The sequence below is a fragment of the Coregonus lavaretus genome (genome assembly GCF_964263955.1).
Source record: "Coregonus lavaretus genome assembly, chromosome: 37".
In the NCBI taxonomy this organism is placed as follows: domain Eukaryota; kingdom Metazoa; phylum Chordata; class Actinopteri; order Salmoniformes; family Salmonidae; genus Coregonus; species Coregonus lavaretus.
The window spans coordinates 24,483,292-24,503,448 of record NC_140024.1 but is presented as its reverse complement, the minus strand read 5'-3'; the positions used below and the strand labels follow the sequence as shown (position 1 = coordinate 24,503,448).

The following is a 20,157-nucleotide window of genomic DNA, read 5'->3' as shown; positions in this document are numbered from 1 at the left end:
TTACTCTTGAAAGTTGTAATAGTAGAATGCACAAGGTGCAATTTCGAAATTGTAGTGCATCATCAGTTTTCCTCCCTCTTGTCATGTCAGTCATTGCATACCTTGGAGAGCTATTTATAACTTGTCAGAAATGTCCAGATCAACTAGCCCATGTCAGCTAACGTTTTTTAGCCCATAGATTTTGTTGTAATGTTTGAGTCACTCAAATATCACATGAATAAACATTAGCCATAGCAAAATGTATAGAATTGCAAGAAAATAAGCTTTAAACCTACAACATTTTCTCTCTGCCAACAAGAGGGGTGTGAACAGTGGGGCAGTGGTCTAAGGCAGTGCTAGCTGTGCCACTAGAGATCCTGGTTCGAATCCAGGTTCTATCGTAACCGGCCGCGACCGGGAGACCCATGGGGCGGCGCACAATTGGTCCAGGGTAGGGGAGGGAATGGCCGGCAGGGATGTAGCTCAGTTGGTAGAGCATGGCGTTTGCAACGCCAGGGTTCTGGGTTCGATTCCCACGGGGGGGCAGTATAAAAAAGAATGTATGCACTAACTGTAAGTTGCTCTGGATAAGAGCGTCTGCTAAATGTAATGAACAGTGCTTGTGCCCATAGATGTGGCGTGTGCAAGGGGGGCACGGGATGTTCCCTAATGCTGGAAGCGGGGCCTGAGTGAAAAGGTTTGGGAACCCCTGATTTACTTTATTACAAAAGTAATACTGAATTGTGGTTGGTTGACAATGCATCCAAATATGCACATTTAAAGGAGATGTATCTACTGCTTGGATCTGTGCCACTGACTTAGTCTGGCATGAATTCCAGTTTGTCTACAAATTAATGATATGTTGGATTCACGTCTACATCTCAACCAAAAATCTAAGTTAAAGAATAGGACTAATTCAAATCAAACTTTAAATTAACTTTAAATAAAGTTTGATTTGATTTAGTCCTATTCTTTAACTTTGTTTTTTGGTTGAGATGGAGACATGAATCCAACATATCAATTATTAATTTGAAAACAAACTGGAATTAAAGACAGACTAAGTCAGTGGCACAGATGGAACTATCCAAACAGAAGATACATCTCCTTCAAATGTTGATATTTGGTTACGTTGACAAGCAAACACAATTCAATATCACTAAATATCATTCAATTTGAAATAAACCAGAGCTTGAAACCCTAGGCTTATTGAATTGTCTATTTTTAGTTTAATTCTGGGTTGAATTGAAATAATAGCTGTTGATGACTTTGCAAATGCTATTTAGGGCAAATAGCATAATTGATGACATAAGAGTGATAAAGTATGGTCACATTTAGTTTGCTCTGTTAACCCTTTTGAATGGGTTCGATAGCAACAGTGAATCTATTTAGTTTTTAATTGGAGATCTCTCAACAATCATTCTCACGATAGCACATTGGTAATAGTCAGTGACAAATATCATAGCTTGGGCTTGGTTGAAACCCTGGATGGGAGTAGCTGTAGATAGATACATTCTCCGGTAATTGTTTTTTTCTCTGCTAGTGGATATAATGTTGAAGATCTGACGTTGTTTTAAAAGTACAAATTCAACATATTTTACAAAAGGTTTATCCATGATGACACAATCCTGTGGATTAAATTTCACCATCAAAACAATGGTTGATAACTTTTTTCAAATCCAATGTATTTTCCACATAGATTCCAAGTCACAATAGGTTGACAAATTACGTTGAAACAACCTTGATTCAACCAGTTTGTGCCCAGTGGGTTCCCTCTGGCTATACACTCATTGCAGGTTTTGAAAATCACTGTTTGTCTTACTTTTAATCCTACCCTGTGATGTCACAGAGAAGCATTTTTAGGAGCTTTCTTCTTATCTTTTTAATCACAGATCATGGAAATGTGTCGTTTTCACATATGTAGACACTGGAATGGTGCTGGAGATAATGAATATGAAGTTATAGTGGTAGAATTGTCCCAAATGGCTATGGGGCCTGGTCATAAGTAGTACACTTTAAAGATAATATGGTGCCATTTGCTACAGCACATTCAAATTACCTAATCACTCCAGGAGCTACACAACTCACTGCAAATCCAAACATATTAGACAAAGGAGTTAGATGTATTCCCTATGCAAAAATGTAATCCTTATGGAAAGAATCCTCAAACTTATCGGATGTTTCAGGGTTTCTTCCCTGTACTATCTCATCTGGTGTGATGAGATAAACCTTGGTCTGTGCATCAGTTTACACATCTAAATGTATCTAGCTACGTTTAATGTATAGCTATCACATGATAGGAGGAGTAAACTAGCTGATGACTATATGTGATGGCATACACTTATACACTCCATGCGTGGTGTAACTAACTGTTCCTGAGTCAAGTTATGCCCAGTTGGAGTCATTGTGTAGAGTGAGTGAGATAGATCGCAATACACCTTCTATTTGGCTACAAACCTTTTTTGATTTTGTGAGTAGGTCTGCCCTCTGCTGGGCATTACTGAGACACCACTAGTGACGTGAATTTGATGAGGCTTGCCTTGCTGTCACCCTCTTTAAAGGTAAAATATGAACCATTTCCTGGTTGCTAAAATTCTAATAGTTCGCCTAATTTCAGTTTATGTGAATCATTGTACCATCTAAACCGCCGTGAAATACATTTTCAATAACCAAAAATATTATATTTTCAGCTGTTTGAAGACTGAAAGTAAAAGATGCAAAAAACGAAACGTAATAATATAATAATAATGAAACAGGAAGCATAGAAATAGCATACATAGAACATACCACTTCTTAGAGTTGCCTTCAATGAGAATGACAAATATATAACTCACATTTCTATGTGAATTTGGTTGGTCACCCAAAAAGTTACATATTGCAGCTTTAATAGAGCTCACCAGCTTGTAGACCAAAAACCTGGAAATTAGTTACTTCTGGTAATTCCTATGGTGAAAATGAATGGGGAAAGAATAGGGTTTTGGGATAAACGTTGAAAATAATGTCTGAGGTTAACACAGGCTTAGGAGATCTTGTATGTTTTGTTCTATGCGATAATATCAGTCAGTTAACATTACCTTTATTAATTATGATCCCTTTATGTGCTTTTTTAGGGCGCGTTCGTAAATTCACTCTGGCTATCTACTCCGATTTCAGAGTACTCTCGTCTGAGTGTGCCAGAGCGCAGAATAACTGATGAATTTAAGAACGCTCAACACCCGTTGAATATGGCCGGTGTCAGTAAACATTGGCAAAAAAAGCTTAATTAAATTGTTGCCAGCAGCACAGTTACAGTCACCAACGCTCTGGATAACATGAAAACAGCCTAACCAGCTCTGCTAGGGCAAGTAAAAGGGTCAAAGTGAGGTGTTCTCTCATTTATGTCTGGAAGTAGCTAGCAAGCTAGCTAACTTTAGCCAGTTAGCTTCGGTGCTTGACTGCTGTTGTGAGGTCAGAACGCTCCTCGGCCAGAGCTTCCAGTGTGTGCTCTAAACGCTCTGAATTTACGAACGCACAGAGCGCACTCTGAGCGCTCTCTGGCACTCCAGAGTGAATTTACGAACCTACCCTTTAATTACATAAAGGCTTCAAAATTCACAAAAAGTGACGTTAGCTGATGAAGATGATCTCATAGAACCAGACCTTATTACAACGAAGACGCCATTACTATTGCTCTCTATTCCTAGGATAGAAAACAAAAAACTGAATCAAGCAATAGCTCAAAATTGGAACAATTGGCCATTTATATTAGTAAAAAAAAAAATGAAGGAAGCACGAGTTTCCAAAAGATTGTCTGTTTTCTATTGGAGAAGTCTGCTTTTAGGTAATATCGTTTCATTGAACACTATATCCCAGAAAGCATTGTGCCAAGGCAAAGCAGGAAGAGCTTTTTCTCGTATGCAACTTCGGGAAGTTAGCCAGCAGGTATGTCTATTTTACTTTCTTTTTTTTTTTACCCCCCAAAATCTATCTAATTAACCTAAAGCTCATTTGAAATTAGTTCCAACCTTCAAAGTTCACAGCTACGTGTAGATGTATTTCCATAATTGGTCCTCTTTCAAGTTTCTGAGTACAGTTTACTGAGTTAGCTACCGGTAGTTAGCGGTTAGCTAACTACTTAGCTGTCAGTTTGAAAACCACAAGTCGAAGCTCGCTCTTTCCTGCTTGTGTCTCCTCTGTGCGCTAGAAAGCCTGAAAGAAGTTGCCTCTTCTTGGCCTATTTCAATTAAACGACTTTGGCAATGAAATAGCTATTGAGAGTAAGTACCTTCTACTGTAAGAGATTATCGAGATAGCTACAGTACTACAAATATCGCCCCTCCCTAGTTATTGAATTGTTTGTAAACAATACAACCCATAGTTCAGTCTCATTTGGTTAATCTCTGAGATCAATGATTCTAAACCTCTTTGGGCTTCAATGTCATTAACAGCACCTTAGATCATTGTCAACCAACAAGTATTTTTAGCTACTCAACGACACCTATCCTGGTCTTGAATTAAACATGTTAATGGTTAGTGGATTTGTAGACTTCTCTAGTTTGTAGTAGAGATGGTAAAAACACTAGTTAGTAGAGAAGACGGTATCGAGTAATGACATAGTCTGTCTCAACTGTTTCAGGGTGAAATGAATAGCCTAGTTCCTTGATTAAACTAAAGTATTTTATTCTAACTCCACCATCTGTGTAGGGTGAGGCAGAGGCGTCTGAGCTCACACCGCTCTGGGTATTTTTATAAAGTGGTCATGTGAAACTACAGACAACAAATGAGAGATGTCTACTGTCTTTTCTTCCTGGGCCACAAGATGAAGGGTCGGTCGGTCGGTCGGTCGGTCTGTCGGTCTGTCGGTCTGTCGGTCTGTCGGTCTGTCGGTCTGTCGGTCTGTCTGTCTGTCTGTCTGTCTGTCTGTCTGTCTGTCTGTCTGTCTGTCTGTCTGTCTGTCTGTCTGTCTGTCTGGGATCGGTATTATAGAGCGGTATTTGTTAGACTATGTTTTACAACTGAGAAGACTGGGTGTCAGCATGTTATTAAATATAGAATAATAGATGTTTTGAATGTTGAAAACCGACCAGTTAAACTTGCTATTAAATCCGCTATCTATGCCAGTGTTTTTTTTCTTCAGCAGTGGTGGCAAAGGTAGTGTGGGCCGAGGGGTGCATCGCTACTAGAGGGGTGGGGGCGCACCGCTGCTAAATTAATATAGGGGAAACACTGTATGCTATTGTCCATTACTGTACTTTCACTGGGTCCCCCCTAAGTCTCCTAGTCAGTCAGTGGACTATTCTGTAGTATGATATTAAAGGGGAGTTTTGCTAGATTACATTTAATGGGAAATCTACAGTTTCTCTAGTAGGCAGGTACAGTAGTGTGTTACTGGTGCTTGGCGGCATGTTGCTCGAGTTCCTTCCTCTTTTAAGACTCGGTTAGTCTCTCTCTTTTCCAGACCCGCCTCTGTGTCCTTTTTATCTTTACCACAACTACAAATGCACCCCTGTCTAGCTAGCATACCATGCTACAACTAGGCCTACATAGCCAGGTCACAGAATCTCCTGGCCATCACCAAATCTCACTTGATATTTAACATAACTAATACTAAGATATGCCAACTGTCCTCTGATTCTGTGTGTCCACAGGAGTGTGTTGCTCAGGCCCTGTGGACAGTGGTGTGTGTCAGTGTGTGTTACAGAAACACCAGCAGTGAGTGTATGTCTGTCTGTAATCAGCTTCCGCCGGCTGTTTGTGGCATCGGCTGTGAAGTGAACAGGAAGACAGAGGGCTGAAGAGAGAAAGAGAAGAGAGAGGAAGCTGCCGTCAGCATGACTGAGTTTTGGGTGTGTTTCAGCTGCTGCGTTGCAGAGCAGCCCCAGCCTGTGAGTATACACACACACACACACACACACACACAAGCAAGCAATCACTGTTTTGTTTACTCCTGACCTTTCAGTCTATGAAGTGTGAACACTAAAGGGGAAGGTGCTAGACACTGAAGTAGAACCAGGTCTTCTCATCTTCTGTACTTCTTATCAGCCTGTGTGAGTGTCTGTTAATAAAACAGTTGACTGTTGTTGCCTGTAGTAACACTACTATGTCTTTATTGCTTTACAGAAGAGGCGGCGGAGGATAGACCGTTCAATGATCGGAGAACCAACCAACTTTGTTCACACAACACACGTAGGCTCAGGAGACATGGGCATTGGGCTGTCATCGGTACGTACTGACCTCCTACCCTCACACAGAGAACAGAGCCTTATGTCATATCTACTAGGTAAAGAATCGAAGCAGTTACAAACCGTTATCCAAGTCTTCTGTTCATTATGACGGTGTGTGTGTGTAGGTGAACTCTGTTCAGGCCCAGATGAAATCTAAAGGAGGTTATCACGGAGGGTCTGAGAGCAATCAGGAATAATGAGGTGAGACACTTGCTGCTCCCTGTGTTACAATGTGTTATCAACGTGTTACTACTATGATATCAGCGTGTTGTCAGTACTGTGTTACTACTGTGACATTGACGTGTTATCATTACTGTTACTACTGTGATATCAACGTGTCATCAGTGCTTTGTTATTACTGTGATATCAACGTGTTTTCAGTACACATTTGCCACGCTGATCCTCAACACGGGGGCCCCTCAGGGGTGCGTGCTTATTCCCCTCCTGTACTGCCTGTTCACCTACGACTGCGTGGCCAAGCACGACTCCAACACCATCATTAAGTTTGCAGACGACACAACGATGGTAGGCCTGATCACTGACAACGATGAGACAGGCTAGAGGGAGGAGGTCAGAGACCTGGCTGTGTGGTGCCAGGACAACAACCTCTCTCTCAATGTGATCAAGACAAAGGAGATGATCATGGACTACAGGAAAAGGAGGCCCGAGCACGCCCCCATTCTCATCAACAGGGCTGTAATGGAGCAGGTCGAGAGCTTCAAGTTCCTTCATGTCCACATCACCAACAAACTATCATGGTCCAAACACACCAAGACAGTCATGAAGAGGGCACGACGCCTATTCCCCCTCAGGAGACGATTTGGCATGAGTCCTCAGTTCCTCAAGAAGTTCTACAGCTGCACCATTGAGAGCCTCCTGACTGGTTGCATCACCGCCTGGTATGTCAACTGCTCTGCATCCGACCGCAAGGTGCTACAGAGGATGGTGGGTATGGCCCAGTACATCACTGAGGCCAAGCTTCCTGCCATCCAGGACCTCTATACCAGGCGGTGGCAGAGGAAGATCCTAAAAATTGCCAAACACTCCAGCCATCCTAGTCATAGACTGTTCTCTCTGCTACCGCACGGCAAGCGGTACCGGAGCGCCAAGTCTAGGTCCAAAAGGCTCCTTAACAGCTTCTATCCCCAAGCCATAAGACTGCTGAACAGTTAATCAAATGGCTACCCGGACTATTTGCATTGTACCCCCGCACATTGACTCGGCACTGATACCCCCTGTATATACCCTCGTTACTTTTTTAGTAAATATTTTCTTAACTCTTATTTTTCTTAAATGCATGGTTGGTTAAGGGCTTGTAAGTAAGCATTTCACGGTAAGGTCTACACCTGTTGTAAATGGCACATGTGACAAATAAATTAGATTTTTGTGTTGCTACTGTGATATCAATGTATTATCAGTACTGTGTTGCTACTGTGATGTCAACGTATTATCAGTACTGTGTTGCTACTGTGATGTCAACGTATTATCAGGACTGTGTTGCTACTGTGATGTCAACTTATTATCAGGACTGTGTTGCTACTGTGATGTCAACGTATTATCAGGACTGTGTTGCTACTGTGATGTCAACTTATTATCAGTACTGTGTTGCTACTGTGATGTCAACGTATTATCAGTACTGTGTTGCTACTGTGATGTCAACGTATTATCAGGACTGTGTTGCTACTGTGATGTCAACGTATTATCAGGACTGTAATGCTACTGTGATGTCAACTTATTATCAGGACTGTGTTGCTACTGTGATGTCAACTTATTATCAGTACTGTGTTGCTACTGTGATGTCAACGTATTATCAGTACTGTGTTGCTACTGTGATGTCAACTTATTATCAGGACTGTGTTGCTACTGTGATGTCAACTTATTATCAGTACTGTGTTGCTACTGTGATGTCAACGTATTATCAGTACTGTGTTGCTACTGTGATGTCAACTTATTATCAGGACTGTGTTGCTACTGTGATGTCAACGTATTATCAGTACTGTGTTGCTACTGTGATGTCAACGTATTATCAGGACTGTGTTGCTACTGTGATGTCAACGTATTATCAGTACTGTGTTGCTACTGTGATGTCAACGTATTATCAGGACTGTGTTGCTACTGTGATGTCAACGTGTTATCAGTACTGTTAACATGCTCCTTGTGTCTACGAAAGCTTCATTCAACGTTTGTGTAATGTGTGTTTTAAACTTTACATGAATGTGAATTTGCCAGCTGCATTAATGTGATGTATGTATGTATTCTTTCTCCACAGTCTGATAAGAAGCCTGTGCTAACTACTGCTGTAGATCTGAAGAGGAGGCGTTGTAAAAACACTCTTATCTGAACCAGACAAACGACCAAATGATGAAACCACTGCTCTGCTCCCCAGGAACCTGTATATAATTCATTTATATTAAATCACCGCTATCTGTCTGTCTGCCATGCTGTTGCACTGTAAGAGTAGTCTGTGTGTGTGTGCGGCTGTGCGTGTGCCTGTGTGAACAAATGTTTCCCCAAAAAATGTTCAGGAGTGTGTGGTCGTGTTTTTAGGTCTTGCCTGTATTTATAGTCGGATTTGTGGAAAAATTACCTTTCGTGTGGTGGCTGGGCCACTGTGGAGATACGAAGCACATGATTAGTAGTATCTGGTTCATTATCAAATCATAGAGACTTTTTAAACAATGTCTGTTTGCATCCCAAATGGAACCCTATTCCTTATATAGTGTGCTACTTTTGACCAGAGACACATGGGCCCTGGTCAAAAATAATGCACTATATAGGGCATAGGTTGCTGTTGGGGACATAGGCCATGTTAACTGCTTTATTCTGTTAAATATCCCATATTCTTTGAGTTGCCTTCAGGAGTAAATAGAGAATGCTGTTTTCCAATAAACTTGAAATGTGTAGGTAGGGCACACTGGACCATTTTGTTTCTTGTACACACTTGTTCAAAAGCTTTTAAGCTTTTGCATTGATTTCAGCCAATGTGTTTTTATACATGTATTTTTCTCATTCATTAGCTAGAATCGTAATAAAAATTGTTTTCTATGCCATCTTAGAAAAGTCTTTCTTTGTCAGGTTTGACTGTAGCAATATCTGATCGTCCTCTCTAGGAACACTTAAATGGCACCCTATACCCTATATTGTGAACTACTACCCTATGGGCCCTGGTCAAAAGTAGTGCACTATAAAGGAAATGGTGCAATTTGGGAAACTCAGATGAATGACCCATCACTATGATAAGTAGATTTTATTAACACTTACCCCTCCTACATGGACAATATGGGGACAAGGAGAAAATCTCCTCGTGTTGTCTCTCCTCGCCTCCTCAAAACCCATTGGAGGAGAAGGTCAGAGAGGAGGTACCCCGGGCTTTCTCTTCCAATGGGTTTTGAGGAGGCGAGGAGAGGACGCACGGAGTATGCAATTGAGATTCTACCATTGTCATCTGGCATGACTTTGACATTTGTCTCACAAACCACAGACAGGCTGTGGGTTGAAATGCCGCATTCAAAAAAACTGGGAACTCTGAAATCTCTCACTTCCGAAATCAGTGCGTTCAAGACAACTGGGAACTCTGGAAAAAATCAAGCTCCGACTGGGAAAAATCTTTTGAATGGTCATCCAACTTGGAATTCCAAGTCGGAAACTATGGCACCTTTCTAGAGCTCCTTCTTTCTGACCTGAAGTTCACTGACGTCATGATTTGACCGAGTTCCCAGTTGTTTTGAAAGCGCCATAATCACACAGTCTTTGGTTGTAATGGATGACTTAGTTTCCCATTACACTCACAGACAGAAGGGGTAACTCGGACACATCACAGGTGAACTATCTTGGGTTAGTTATAATTATCTTTGGTACACATGCAGACAGTTACATAATAAACAACTTTTCTCATGATATTTATACTGAGAAGAAATATTGACATATAATGATATGGGAACAGTGAATGCATTGATAAAATGCAGTGCATGTCAGCATTTGCCAAGATGTTGTCAGCTTTCACGAGATCCATCCGCATGAGGAACAGGAAGTGAATGGCTAACTCTGAAAACGATGATGCGAGTACAATAAAAGGGACGATGTTGAAACTAGTGTCGTGCCAAATCACAGATTAGCGTTTTCTTTCTGAACACGATTTTTACTCAATCACGGATGTTACCGACATGGCAAAAACTCCGTGGATTATTATTTTATCAGTCATTCTCCTGTCATCTCAGGTAAAATAGGCAGTTAGCTGTTATTGTAGGTAAAGCTAGCTAGCTAACGTTATTTATCATAACAATACAGAGATAGCTGTAACATGTAGCTAGCTAGCAAGCAAGCCATGTCCAACTATGTCGACATGTAGACAACTATGTGACATTTATTTCACAAATACTATCGACAAATGGATAATGTCACCTTTACAATTGTCATTTCGAGTGTCTTTATCCTGTTAGGCAGGTTTGCCATCTTCATCTAGCTAGCTAGCCAATTAGCCCTCAGCTAAATTAGCCAGCTGAGCTCTTTTATGGCTTGGCTATGGGGAAGTACCTAACTTCCCAGGCAAGCTTCAGAATGGAACAGATACTGACAGTGTAATGAAAAAGTGTTACACTGCTAACACTGATCAGTCTCTGAACAAACGAGCTGTTGTTGTTTCTTATACTTTGTATACTCTGAAATACATGTTGCGTTCTATGTATTTCACTTAGTTACTGTTTTTATTCCACACAGGTGAACTGTCAAGAGGCAATCTTGCACATCTCAAATGGAGCCACAGATAAAGAATACTGCCTGGTCTACAACTCCTTATGGACCAACCTGTCACTCTCCCTCAGCGCTGCTGTAAGTCCAGTCCAACAACATGACCATTCTGATATTCAGCTGCCCTATGCACCCATTTGCTCCAGCCTCGACTTTGTTAGACTTTAGTATGTGTTGGTGAACCAACAGAACTAGGTGAACCTCACCTGACATCCAGCCTGCTGTTTAGTGGCTCTGGGATTCAGCCTTTCTACAGTGACAATACATCATAGCTATTAATATATTGATTGATTGTCTAACCCTACCTGTTGTCCTGTGTTAGACGGCGTATCCCCTGGTGAACCTGTCCTCCAGCCTACTTTGTAGCTCTGCAGGGGTGAGCCCGGCCACAGTGAGGGGCAAGGCGGTGGTGGTCATGAGAGGGAAGTGTACCTTTAACCAGAAGGCTCTGGTAGCCCAGGACCTGGGGGCTGCCGCTCTGATCGTTGCCAGCAATACATCTATGGTAAGGCTTTGATAATGGATCTACAATGTATCAATAGTGTTACCTCCAATGTGTCTATGATGCAGCACTTAATTTACATCTATGGTATAACATGATAGGCCTACATCTTTGAGTGTGCTTTTTCAGACCTGTGTTTTGTTTTATATCTCATCTGATTGGTTCTAAAGAGTCCCCCGGCAGCCAATGTGACAGAGGATGAGAAGGTTCAGATTCCGCTGGCTCTGATGAGATACAGGGACTTCCTGGACGCACAGAATGTGAGTTCTCTGGAACTGTAGGTCCTCTGGTATAGTGCTTATTCACGCCTTCTGATTTAATGCAAAAACATGTATCTACAGTATATCTTTCAATCAATAAGAATATACATGAGACATTAGTGTGTGTGTGTCTCCTCAGGTGTGTTAGTGTATGATCTCTCTGTGTGTTTCTCCAGGTGTTTGGTGAGGAGATGCAGGTTAGGCTGTATGCCCCGGCGGTGCCTGTGTTTGATGCCAGCATTGTGGTCATGCTACTCATAGGAGTGGTGACTGTTGCTCTGGGAGGCTACTGGAGCGGAGCCTGTGAGAGGTGAGACTGCACACACACGTTTCTTTATTTCCTTCGGAAAAGGACAGCCATGCATGCTGTCCACTCTTCAGCCACTCTACACTCTGTGTAACAGTCTGTGTGTCTGTGTGTCAGAGAGAGGCTGAGTGCATCTCGAGGAGGAGGAGGAGGAGGGGGAGGGGGAGGAGAGGAGAAGAGTGACAGTGGGGACTTGGCTCTGCACTCTCCCCTGAAGGTGGTCATCTTTGTAGCGCTGATGTGTCTGATGCTGGTACTCATGTACTTCTTCTACAAGTACCTGGGTCAGTCTTTCACTCTGGACATACACTGCTTAATGTATTTGTATTACATTTTCACAATGTGTTAAGTTCATTAACAGTTTATTAACAGTTTTATATGCAAAGCAAACATACCACACCAAAAGCTGTTAGACACTCAATGATTGTCTCATAAGGAGTTCGTTCAGGTGTGTTTTTATATTTTCTCTGTGTATTTGTGTGTTTTCCAGTGTATGTGATCATCGCCATATTCTGCCTAGCGTCTGCTACCGCCCTCTTCAGCTGTCTGGATGCCCTGTTGGACCTGGCCAAGTGTAGCCCCATGAGGTACACCCCCCCCCCCCCCCCTTTAAAATCATGGTATTTACAGAGTGTCAAGGTTTTCTATGGTAACAACGTAAAGCTTGAGACTATTTCCCTGTTCCATAGACATCTGTCTGTTCCATGGACATCTGTCCTTCCTGTCTGTTCCTCTGTCTGTTCCATAGACATCTGTCCTTCCTGTCTGTTCCTCTGTCTGTTCCATAGACATCTGTCCTCCCTGTCTGTTTCTCTGTCTGTTCCATGGACATCTGTCCTTCCTGTCTGTTCCATAGACTTCTGTCCTTCCTGTCTGTTCCTCTGTCTGTTCCATAGACATCCGTCCTTCCTGTCTGTTCCATAGACATCTGTCCTCCCTGTCTGTTCCTCTGTCTGTTCCATAGACATCTGTCCTCCCTGTCTGTTTCTCTGTCTGTCATAAACAACTCATCGGTCATAGTTTCATATGGAAGTTCTGAGAGAAGTTTTTTTTTAAGTGAATCACACGCACCCGTCTCCTCGAACATCACACACACACACATGTTTTTGTGAGTCATACGGACCTTTCTGTGGTTGCCTGTGCACTCTCTCTCTTCTCTCATGTGTGCTGTGTTCCTCTAGTGTGACGGTCCTGGGTAGGAGTGTATCCGTGAGGTCGGTGCTGCTGTCTGCTGTGTGTGTCACCGTAGCCGTGGTCTGGGGAGTCTACAGGAACGAGGACAGGTACTGTCTATCACACACACACTGACACAGTCACGCACACTGATACAACCCTTTGGAATGCTGTGGCTGGGACATCAGGATGAGGGAGTCTGGAGGACTCGGACGTCATCAGCAGAGTAGAGGCGTGTTGTTGGTGTTAGTTTAGTTTAGTTCAGCATCCCTCACTGCCTCATTGACTGTCTCTGATTGTGTCTCAAATGGCACCCTATTCCTGATATAGTGCACTACTTTTGCTGGTCAAAAGTAGTGCACTTATAGGGAGTAGGGTACTATTTGGGACGCACTCTCTGACAGACCGAAACCGTTAGTCCCACTAATGCCCAATAACAGAATAACATCATGGTGGGTAGTGTGTGTGTTCATACAGGCTAGTGACTGTCCTTAGTCCTTAGCGCAGTAGAAGTATTAGTAGACATGATAACTAAATGTCCCCAGTCTACAACAGCAACACACTGTCCACAGCTAATGTCGTATGAAACTTTTCCATAAGCAAAGCATGGTGGATAATTATAATGTTCTAGAGAATGTGGTTTCACTTCCCTTTCCACCACCCCACACATTATAACTCACTCAGATTACACATTTACTAGTTCACTGGATCATACTCCCGAGTGGCGCAGTGGTCTAAGGCACTGCATCGCAGTGCTAGCTGTGCCACTAGAGATCCTGGTTCGAATCCAGGCTCTGTCGTAGCCGGCCGCGACCGGGAGACCCATGGGGCGGCGCACAATTGGCCCAGCGTCGTCCATGGTAGGGGAGGGAATGGCCGGCTGGGATGTAGCTCAGTTGGTAGAGTTGTGGGTTCGCTTCCCACGGGGGGCTAGTATGAAAAAATAAAAAAATTATGTATGCACTCACTAACTGTAAGTCGCTCTGGATAAGAGCGTCTGCTAAATGACTAAAATGTAAATGTAATAACTGGGAAAATGCTCTCATTTTTGCTTTCAGAAAAAATTGAACTAAAACTAAACTAACAATGAATGCTTGGGCCATTTCAGGGTAAAGTACAGGAACCATTGTCAATGGTTGTCCTTATGTTTGTGAGGGTGATAAGCTTGACATGCACTTTATAACCTATTTCTTTATGACCTTTATTAAATCAGTTTGGTTGTATTTAATAGTTAGTTGACAGGCTGAAGTGTGTTGTTGAAAAAAACTACTCTACTCTATTGCCAGGTGGATCTGGATCCTGCAGGACCTCCTGGGTGTGGCCTTCTGTCTCAACTTCCTGAAGACCATCTCACTGTCCAACTTCAAGGTGAAATCTTCACTCTGACCTCTCACCTCTGATCTCCAGTCACAATGAGGGCCACCATAGAGATAGATAGAGATCACTACTTGGAAATAAACCGTTTTTGCATGGACATTGCCATTGAGGACTTCCACCGTTTTAAAGTAGTCAGCTGGGTGGGATCAGCCAATGAAGTATACTCGTGAGCAAACATTCCATAACTGCAGGTGGCAGTAAATTGCCAACCTTGGCTTTATACCTGTTCAAACAACACACTACAGGTGGCAGTATGCCCCCTTTCAGTTTGTTTACCAACTCATAAAGTAGTAGAAGAAGAAAATGGACTACTCTAAAATGGAGATGGCCTCAATGGCGCCGCCCATGCCCTCACAGACCGATAAAAATATGTTGTCTAACTAAGTCTGTGGACACGTCTCTAAACATCTGTTCTCACTTTCCCTCTCTTTCTTTCTTCTCTCTTTCTCTCCCCCTCACCTGTCTTCCATTCCACCCCCCCCCCCTCTCCCTCCTCAGATCTGTGTGATCCTGTTGAGTCTGCTGCTGCTGTATGATGTATTCTTTGTCTTCATCACTCCTCTGTTCATGCCGGTGAGTCACTTTTCCCTTTAAATACAGTGCAATATTGTCTTATTTTTTTTCATAGAAAGGTTAAATACATTGTCCCTCGTTTTAAATGTTTAATATTTTACAGAATGGGGAGAGCATCATGGTCCAAGTGGCCATGGGTCCAGACGCAGCAGGAGAGAAGGTAACCACTTGTCTGTCTGTCTGCATGTCTGTCTGTCTGCCTGCCTGTATGTCTCTCTCTCTCGATCTGTCTGTCTGTCTGTCAAAACTTGAATCTTCAATCTCTGGATGTTAAAATGGCTTGATTAACAATCAGTAAGGTCAGGAGTTTTCCTTGACTGAGTGTTCCCCGACCCAGTAAACACTCCTGGCCCTGACTAGAATCAGGCTGCGTAGTTGTGATCTCATCTGCTGTGTTCCGTTGCAGCATTGCGGTGTAGATTAGATTTCCCTCGGGGTCGGAATGGCTTACTGTCTAACTGAGGATGTGTTTCAAATGGCACCCTATTCCCTACACAGTGCATTACTTTTGACCAGAGCCCTGATCAACAGTAGTGCACTATGTAGGGAATAGGGTGGCATTTAGGATGCAAACTGACTGCGTCTGGTTGGGGTGTTCTGTCTCGACGCAGGGTAACACGGTGGAGGTGCCAGCCGAACCCTCGACTACATATGAGAAAGTAAGACCCCACCGCTTTACCACTCAGCTTCATATGTACTGTTAATGATCAAATAAATGCATTCATTTATTCACACCCTGCCCGCCCACCTAGCCATTCATCTCTGCGCTATACCATTGTTTGGATTAAGCCCATATGTTTAAAGCCATAGTTTAAAGCTATATGTTGTTAGTTTTACAAATACATTGTTTACAAACAATGAAGTAAAACAACCATATATTTTATGCTGGGGTAAGATGGTTATACTAAGTTCATAAGGCATTTATAAGTCGTATTCTTAAAGAATAAATGGGAATGTATATATTGCTGTAAATATTGTAGATTGTTCCTTTTAAAAGCTGTAGTGAAATGGCCCCATCTCCACTAGTCCCTTACATGACTATCAGCAGAGAGAGAGCAAGAACATACAGCACATACCAACCAACCGTCACATGACTGGCTCTTATGTCATGTGACAACTGTGTTAACATCTGATTCCTCATGTGTGGGGCCAAGAGTTTTTATTCACGTGACCTGACCAGGGAAAAATCCTGTCTCTAACAAACTTTACTGTGCTATTATACAATATTACACAATCTCAAGTCATTGCGTTGTAGCCTAAGAGTTTAAATAATGAGGGCTTAATCTGCATTTAATAAAACATTGATATATTTGCTGTGTGATTTGGTGGTGAACTGATTGCGTTCCTGTGTGTCTCATGTTCATGTCATTAACAATCACTATGGCTTGACAGTTGGCATATTGACATTACATGTATGTCTGTTTTCTGTTTTTTTAAATGGAAGTACTGTAGTTGGTTTCGATTCAGAATATATTATAGTGAACACTCCTAATCCTCAGGATGTGTCTCTGTGATTGATTTTTGTTGAGTTTTTATTATTCTTTAGTTTAGTTTTGGTTGAGCTTTAGTTAACTTTTAGTCAATTGTTATTTAACAGAGTGTTAGATGGTTTTTATTTAATCGTTAGTTGACCGTTAGTTGACTGTTGCCTGTGTTCTCTCCCTGGTAGCTCCCGGTAGTGATGCGTGTTCCACGGTTCTCTTCATGGGCACAGAACCTGTGTGGCATGCAGTTCTCCATCCTGGGCTATGGGGACATTATCGTACCAGGTGAGATAAACATGGTTGCATCCCAAATGTCAACCCTATGCAATGTCACCCTATGCCCTATATAGTGCACTACTTTTGACCAGAGCTAGGGTTGCAAAGGGAGGATATATTACTGGAAACTTTTAACATTTACCAGTAAACTACCAGAATTACGGTAACGTATATTTTTATTTTCTATTTTATCAGATGACATCTAGTGGCCTTGGGTACTTCAGATTATCACAGGTGTCTGTAATTATCTCTGGCCCTCTGTGTGGCCTTATCACATGTAAAATATATACAATAATCAAATAAGATGATTTTTTAATAAAAAAATATAATGACAACTGTAAAACATTATAAACCATAAATTTAGTGAATGCCATTAGTGTTTAACATGAGGGTATCAGCATGAAATATCCTTTATATTCTTTTTACACACTTCTATTTATTTTACTATGTTAATATGTCTTTGTTGTAAATATTTTTGTGCCAAGCTGGTGTCAGTTGTGAAGAAAGTCAATAGTTGGAAGTGTTGCAGAGTTAATAGAAAATAAATGCTATTGTTGATTAAATGCTTTTTTCATGAATTAGGCTATTTTTTCTTGAACCATATGGTCTATCCACTGGATACTCATGGACAATATGGACACAGAAAAATTACCATAGATTACCTGTTAATTACCAAAATTACTTAAGATTCTGGTAACTTTGTTAATTACCGGTAGCTTTGCAACCCTAACCAGAGCCCTATAGGTCCGTGTCTCTAAACAGTGATGTAAGATCAGTATTATGCTTCCCTCTATAATGGTTATAATTAGGAAGTTTGGCGTGTAAGCTGATCCTAGATCTGTTCATGAAGTAATTTTTTTTCCAGGAGCGATTTTAAAGCCTCAGTATCAGCTCCATGTTCACACCCTTCTGTTCTGCCTTCTCATTGGACGATAGCTTCAGACCTTCATATATTCTGTTTGCTGATTGGTCCAACAGGTCTTCTGGTGTCCTATTGCAGCAGGTTTGATGTGTGGGTCAACAGCCCCAAGAAGATCTACCTTTTCTGCTGCTGCATAGGTAATGACATGGACATTATCAATACATTACTGATCATTATCATCATCATCATCATCATCATCGTTTTGATCATCTCCTCTCCTCTCCTCTCCACCCACCCCCCTCCCTCCCCAGCCTACCTGTGTGGTATGGTTGTGACGTTTGCGGTGATGTTGGTGACTAAGATGGGGCAGCCAGCCCTGCTCTACCTGGTTCCAGTCACCCTGCTGGTATCTGCTCTGCTGGCCTGGAGGAGAGGGGAGATGAGGCAGTTCTGGAACGGGACCACGTACGAGGTGAGAGGACGACAAGACACTTTTCCTTTGGGGGGATTCAATTTATTTAATTTAATTGAATATTTGATCACTTCAAAGGGTTTGGGCCTAATTCCATTTGAATTCAAACAACTCAGGAAATTATTATACATTTGATTATAAAAAATTTTGTTCTCATGATATATTTCTAATATGGAGGGTTGTTATACAGTAGTGTGTGATGTAATGATGATAATTGAATCTCCATCAGGTGTTGGACTCCACCAGGGAACCCTTACTGCCAGGTGTGCTTTCACTCCCTGACCTCTAACCACTGACAACAGTCAAGGCTACTCACGCTCCCTTCTCCTGCATCCTCCCCGCCATCTACCTACCCTGTGTCTCTAGACTAGCATTCTTTTTTCTTTTTTCACAGCCTTTCAGCCTTTACTTAAAAAATTTAGCAAATTAAAAACATAACACTGCAATGTCAAATTGAGTTATGTATGTTCATAAAGCTGGTAGAGCACGGCGCTTGTAACGCCAAGGTAGTGAGTTCGATCCCCGGGACCACCCATACACAAAAAAAAAATATGTATGCACGCATGACTGTAAGTCGCTTTGGAAAAAAGCATCTGCTAAATGGCATATTATTATTATTATTATGTATAATATAATGTTACATACTCAGATCAGCAGTACCCAACATGGCCACTAGATGTCACTAGAGTCCTGGAAATGCCAGTGGTGCCACAGATTTCACTCTAGCTTGGACACACACATACGACACACACACACATGTTGCTTAGAAAAGTATGTTTCTATTGTTTTATTTCTTTAGTCTGTTTGTCAATGTCTGCATCCCTTAATTGTTTTCTCTCCTAACCAGAATACAACCCTCTCATAACGTTTTCATGGGTTTGAATTTTCCCTGTGCAGCTGTGTTGAGATGTGGGAGCTTTGTTTGTTGTTTATGTTTTGTCATGTGCGTGTCGTCATGCTTTCTGTAAACCTGTGGTTTGCTGCTGTTCAGAAGGGTGAAAATTTCAGAACGTTGCAGTTAGAAATGCAATGCATAGAATGGACACAATGGACTATTCTCTATGACAAAGAAGATGAATGTCTGTTCTACATGAACGTTCTGTACAGTTCCACCCTCCTGAATAAACCTGTGCTGTGCACAGCAGACTGTCTGTTGGCTACTGGACTAAGCTTTATGTTGTATCACTGATGTCTGTCTTATACTGATAAACTCCTCTACTCCCTCTCCTAGATGGAACACCTGACTATGACAGCAGAGGAGGAAAGTGCTGACTACAGCTGATCCAGGAGCCAACCAACAAACCAACTGCTGGGGCTCTTTTCTACTCTTCAAATCAAGCATCTAGTTCATCATCCATGGGATGCAAGGGAAATACTATAGCTAGTCTATCAATCAATACAGATTTATACTGGGGAAATGTAGTGGGGAGGGGTTAGGGGTCAGGGGTGGGTTAGGGGTATGGGTTGATTGGACAGTGAGACAGTTAATTTGAGAGGCTGACTAGTGGCTGAGAATGCAGTGTGTTCATATTATGGGGTGTTTGAGGAACTATAATATTAAAATGATGCCTAAACTGTATTGCCTTGGTAACCGATACAAGTGATTTATTGAGAAAGCACTTTAATACTTATGTTAGCAGGTTTGTGGGTTTTTTAAAGTGAAAGTTAAACTGTAGATGAAGTTAGAATTTTTTTTAAATAACTGCTGTTCTGGGGTTTTCTGTATAACTTGTTTGTATTATTGAGAAACACAATCTTTGATTGCTTTTGTTGCCTTAAATTAGTCCATTCTGATTTCAGCTCTGAGTGTGTCCTTATAATGTGTTCTATGGCCTGTACTTTATCTAACACTTCTTCATGTATTTTTAAAGCTCACAGTTAGAACTATGACATAACTGATTCAAATAATCATAGACTCCAATAAAGACTCACTGTATTAGTTGAAT

The 20,157-nt window shown here is 41.8% G+C and overlaps 1 protein-coding gene across 2 annotated transcripts; it reads left to right on the top strand.

The window, feature by feature from the left end:
* Positions 1-10,225: 10,225 nt before the first annotated feature.
* LOC311111645 (signal peptide peptidase-like 2A) lies at positions 10,226-20,156 on the top strand. 2 transcript variants are annotated; one of them, XM_084154424.1, is made up of 17 exons: positions 10,226-10,396; positions 10,896-11,006; positions 11,248-11,430; positions 11,598-11,687; positions 11,864-11,997; positions 12,112-12,278; positions 12,485-12,581; positions 13,176-13,277; positions 14,454-14,535; positions 15,043-15,117; positions 15,221-15,277; positions 15,729-15,776; positions 16,787-16,886; positions 17,856-17,936; positions 18,051-18,211; positions 18,441-18,474; positions 19,443-20,156. In XM_084154424.1, exons 1-17 carry the CDS (start codon positions 10,343-10,345, stop codon positions 19,481-19,483), a joined length of 1,617 nt encoding a protein of 538 aa, XP_084010550.1. In that variant the 5' UTR covers positions 10,226-10,342; the 3' UTR covers positions 19,484-20,156. The 2 variants fall into 2 exon arrangements, with proteins under 2 accessions (XP_084010550.1, XP_084010551.1); XM_084154425.1 differs by lacking the exon at positions 15,729-15,776 and having other exon boundaries at positions 10,240-10,396.
* Position 20,157: the final 1 nt, after the last annotated feature.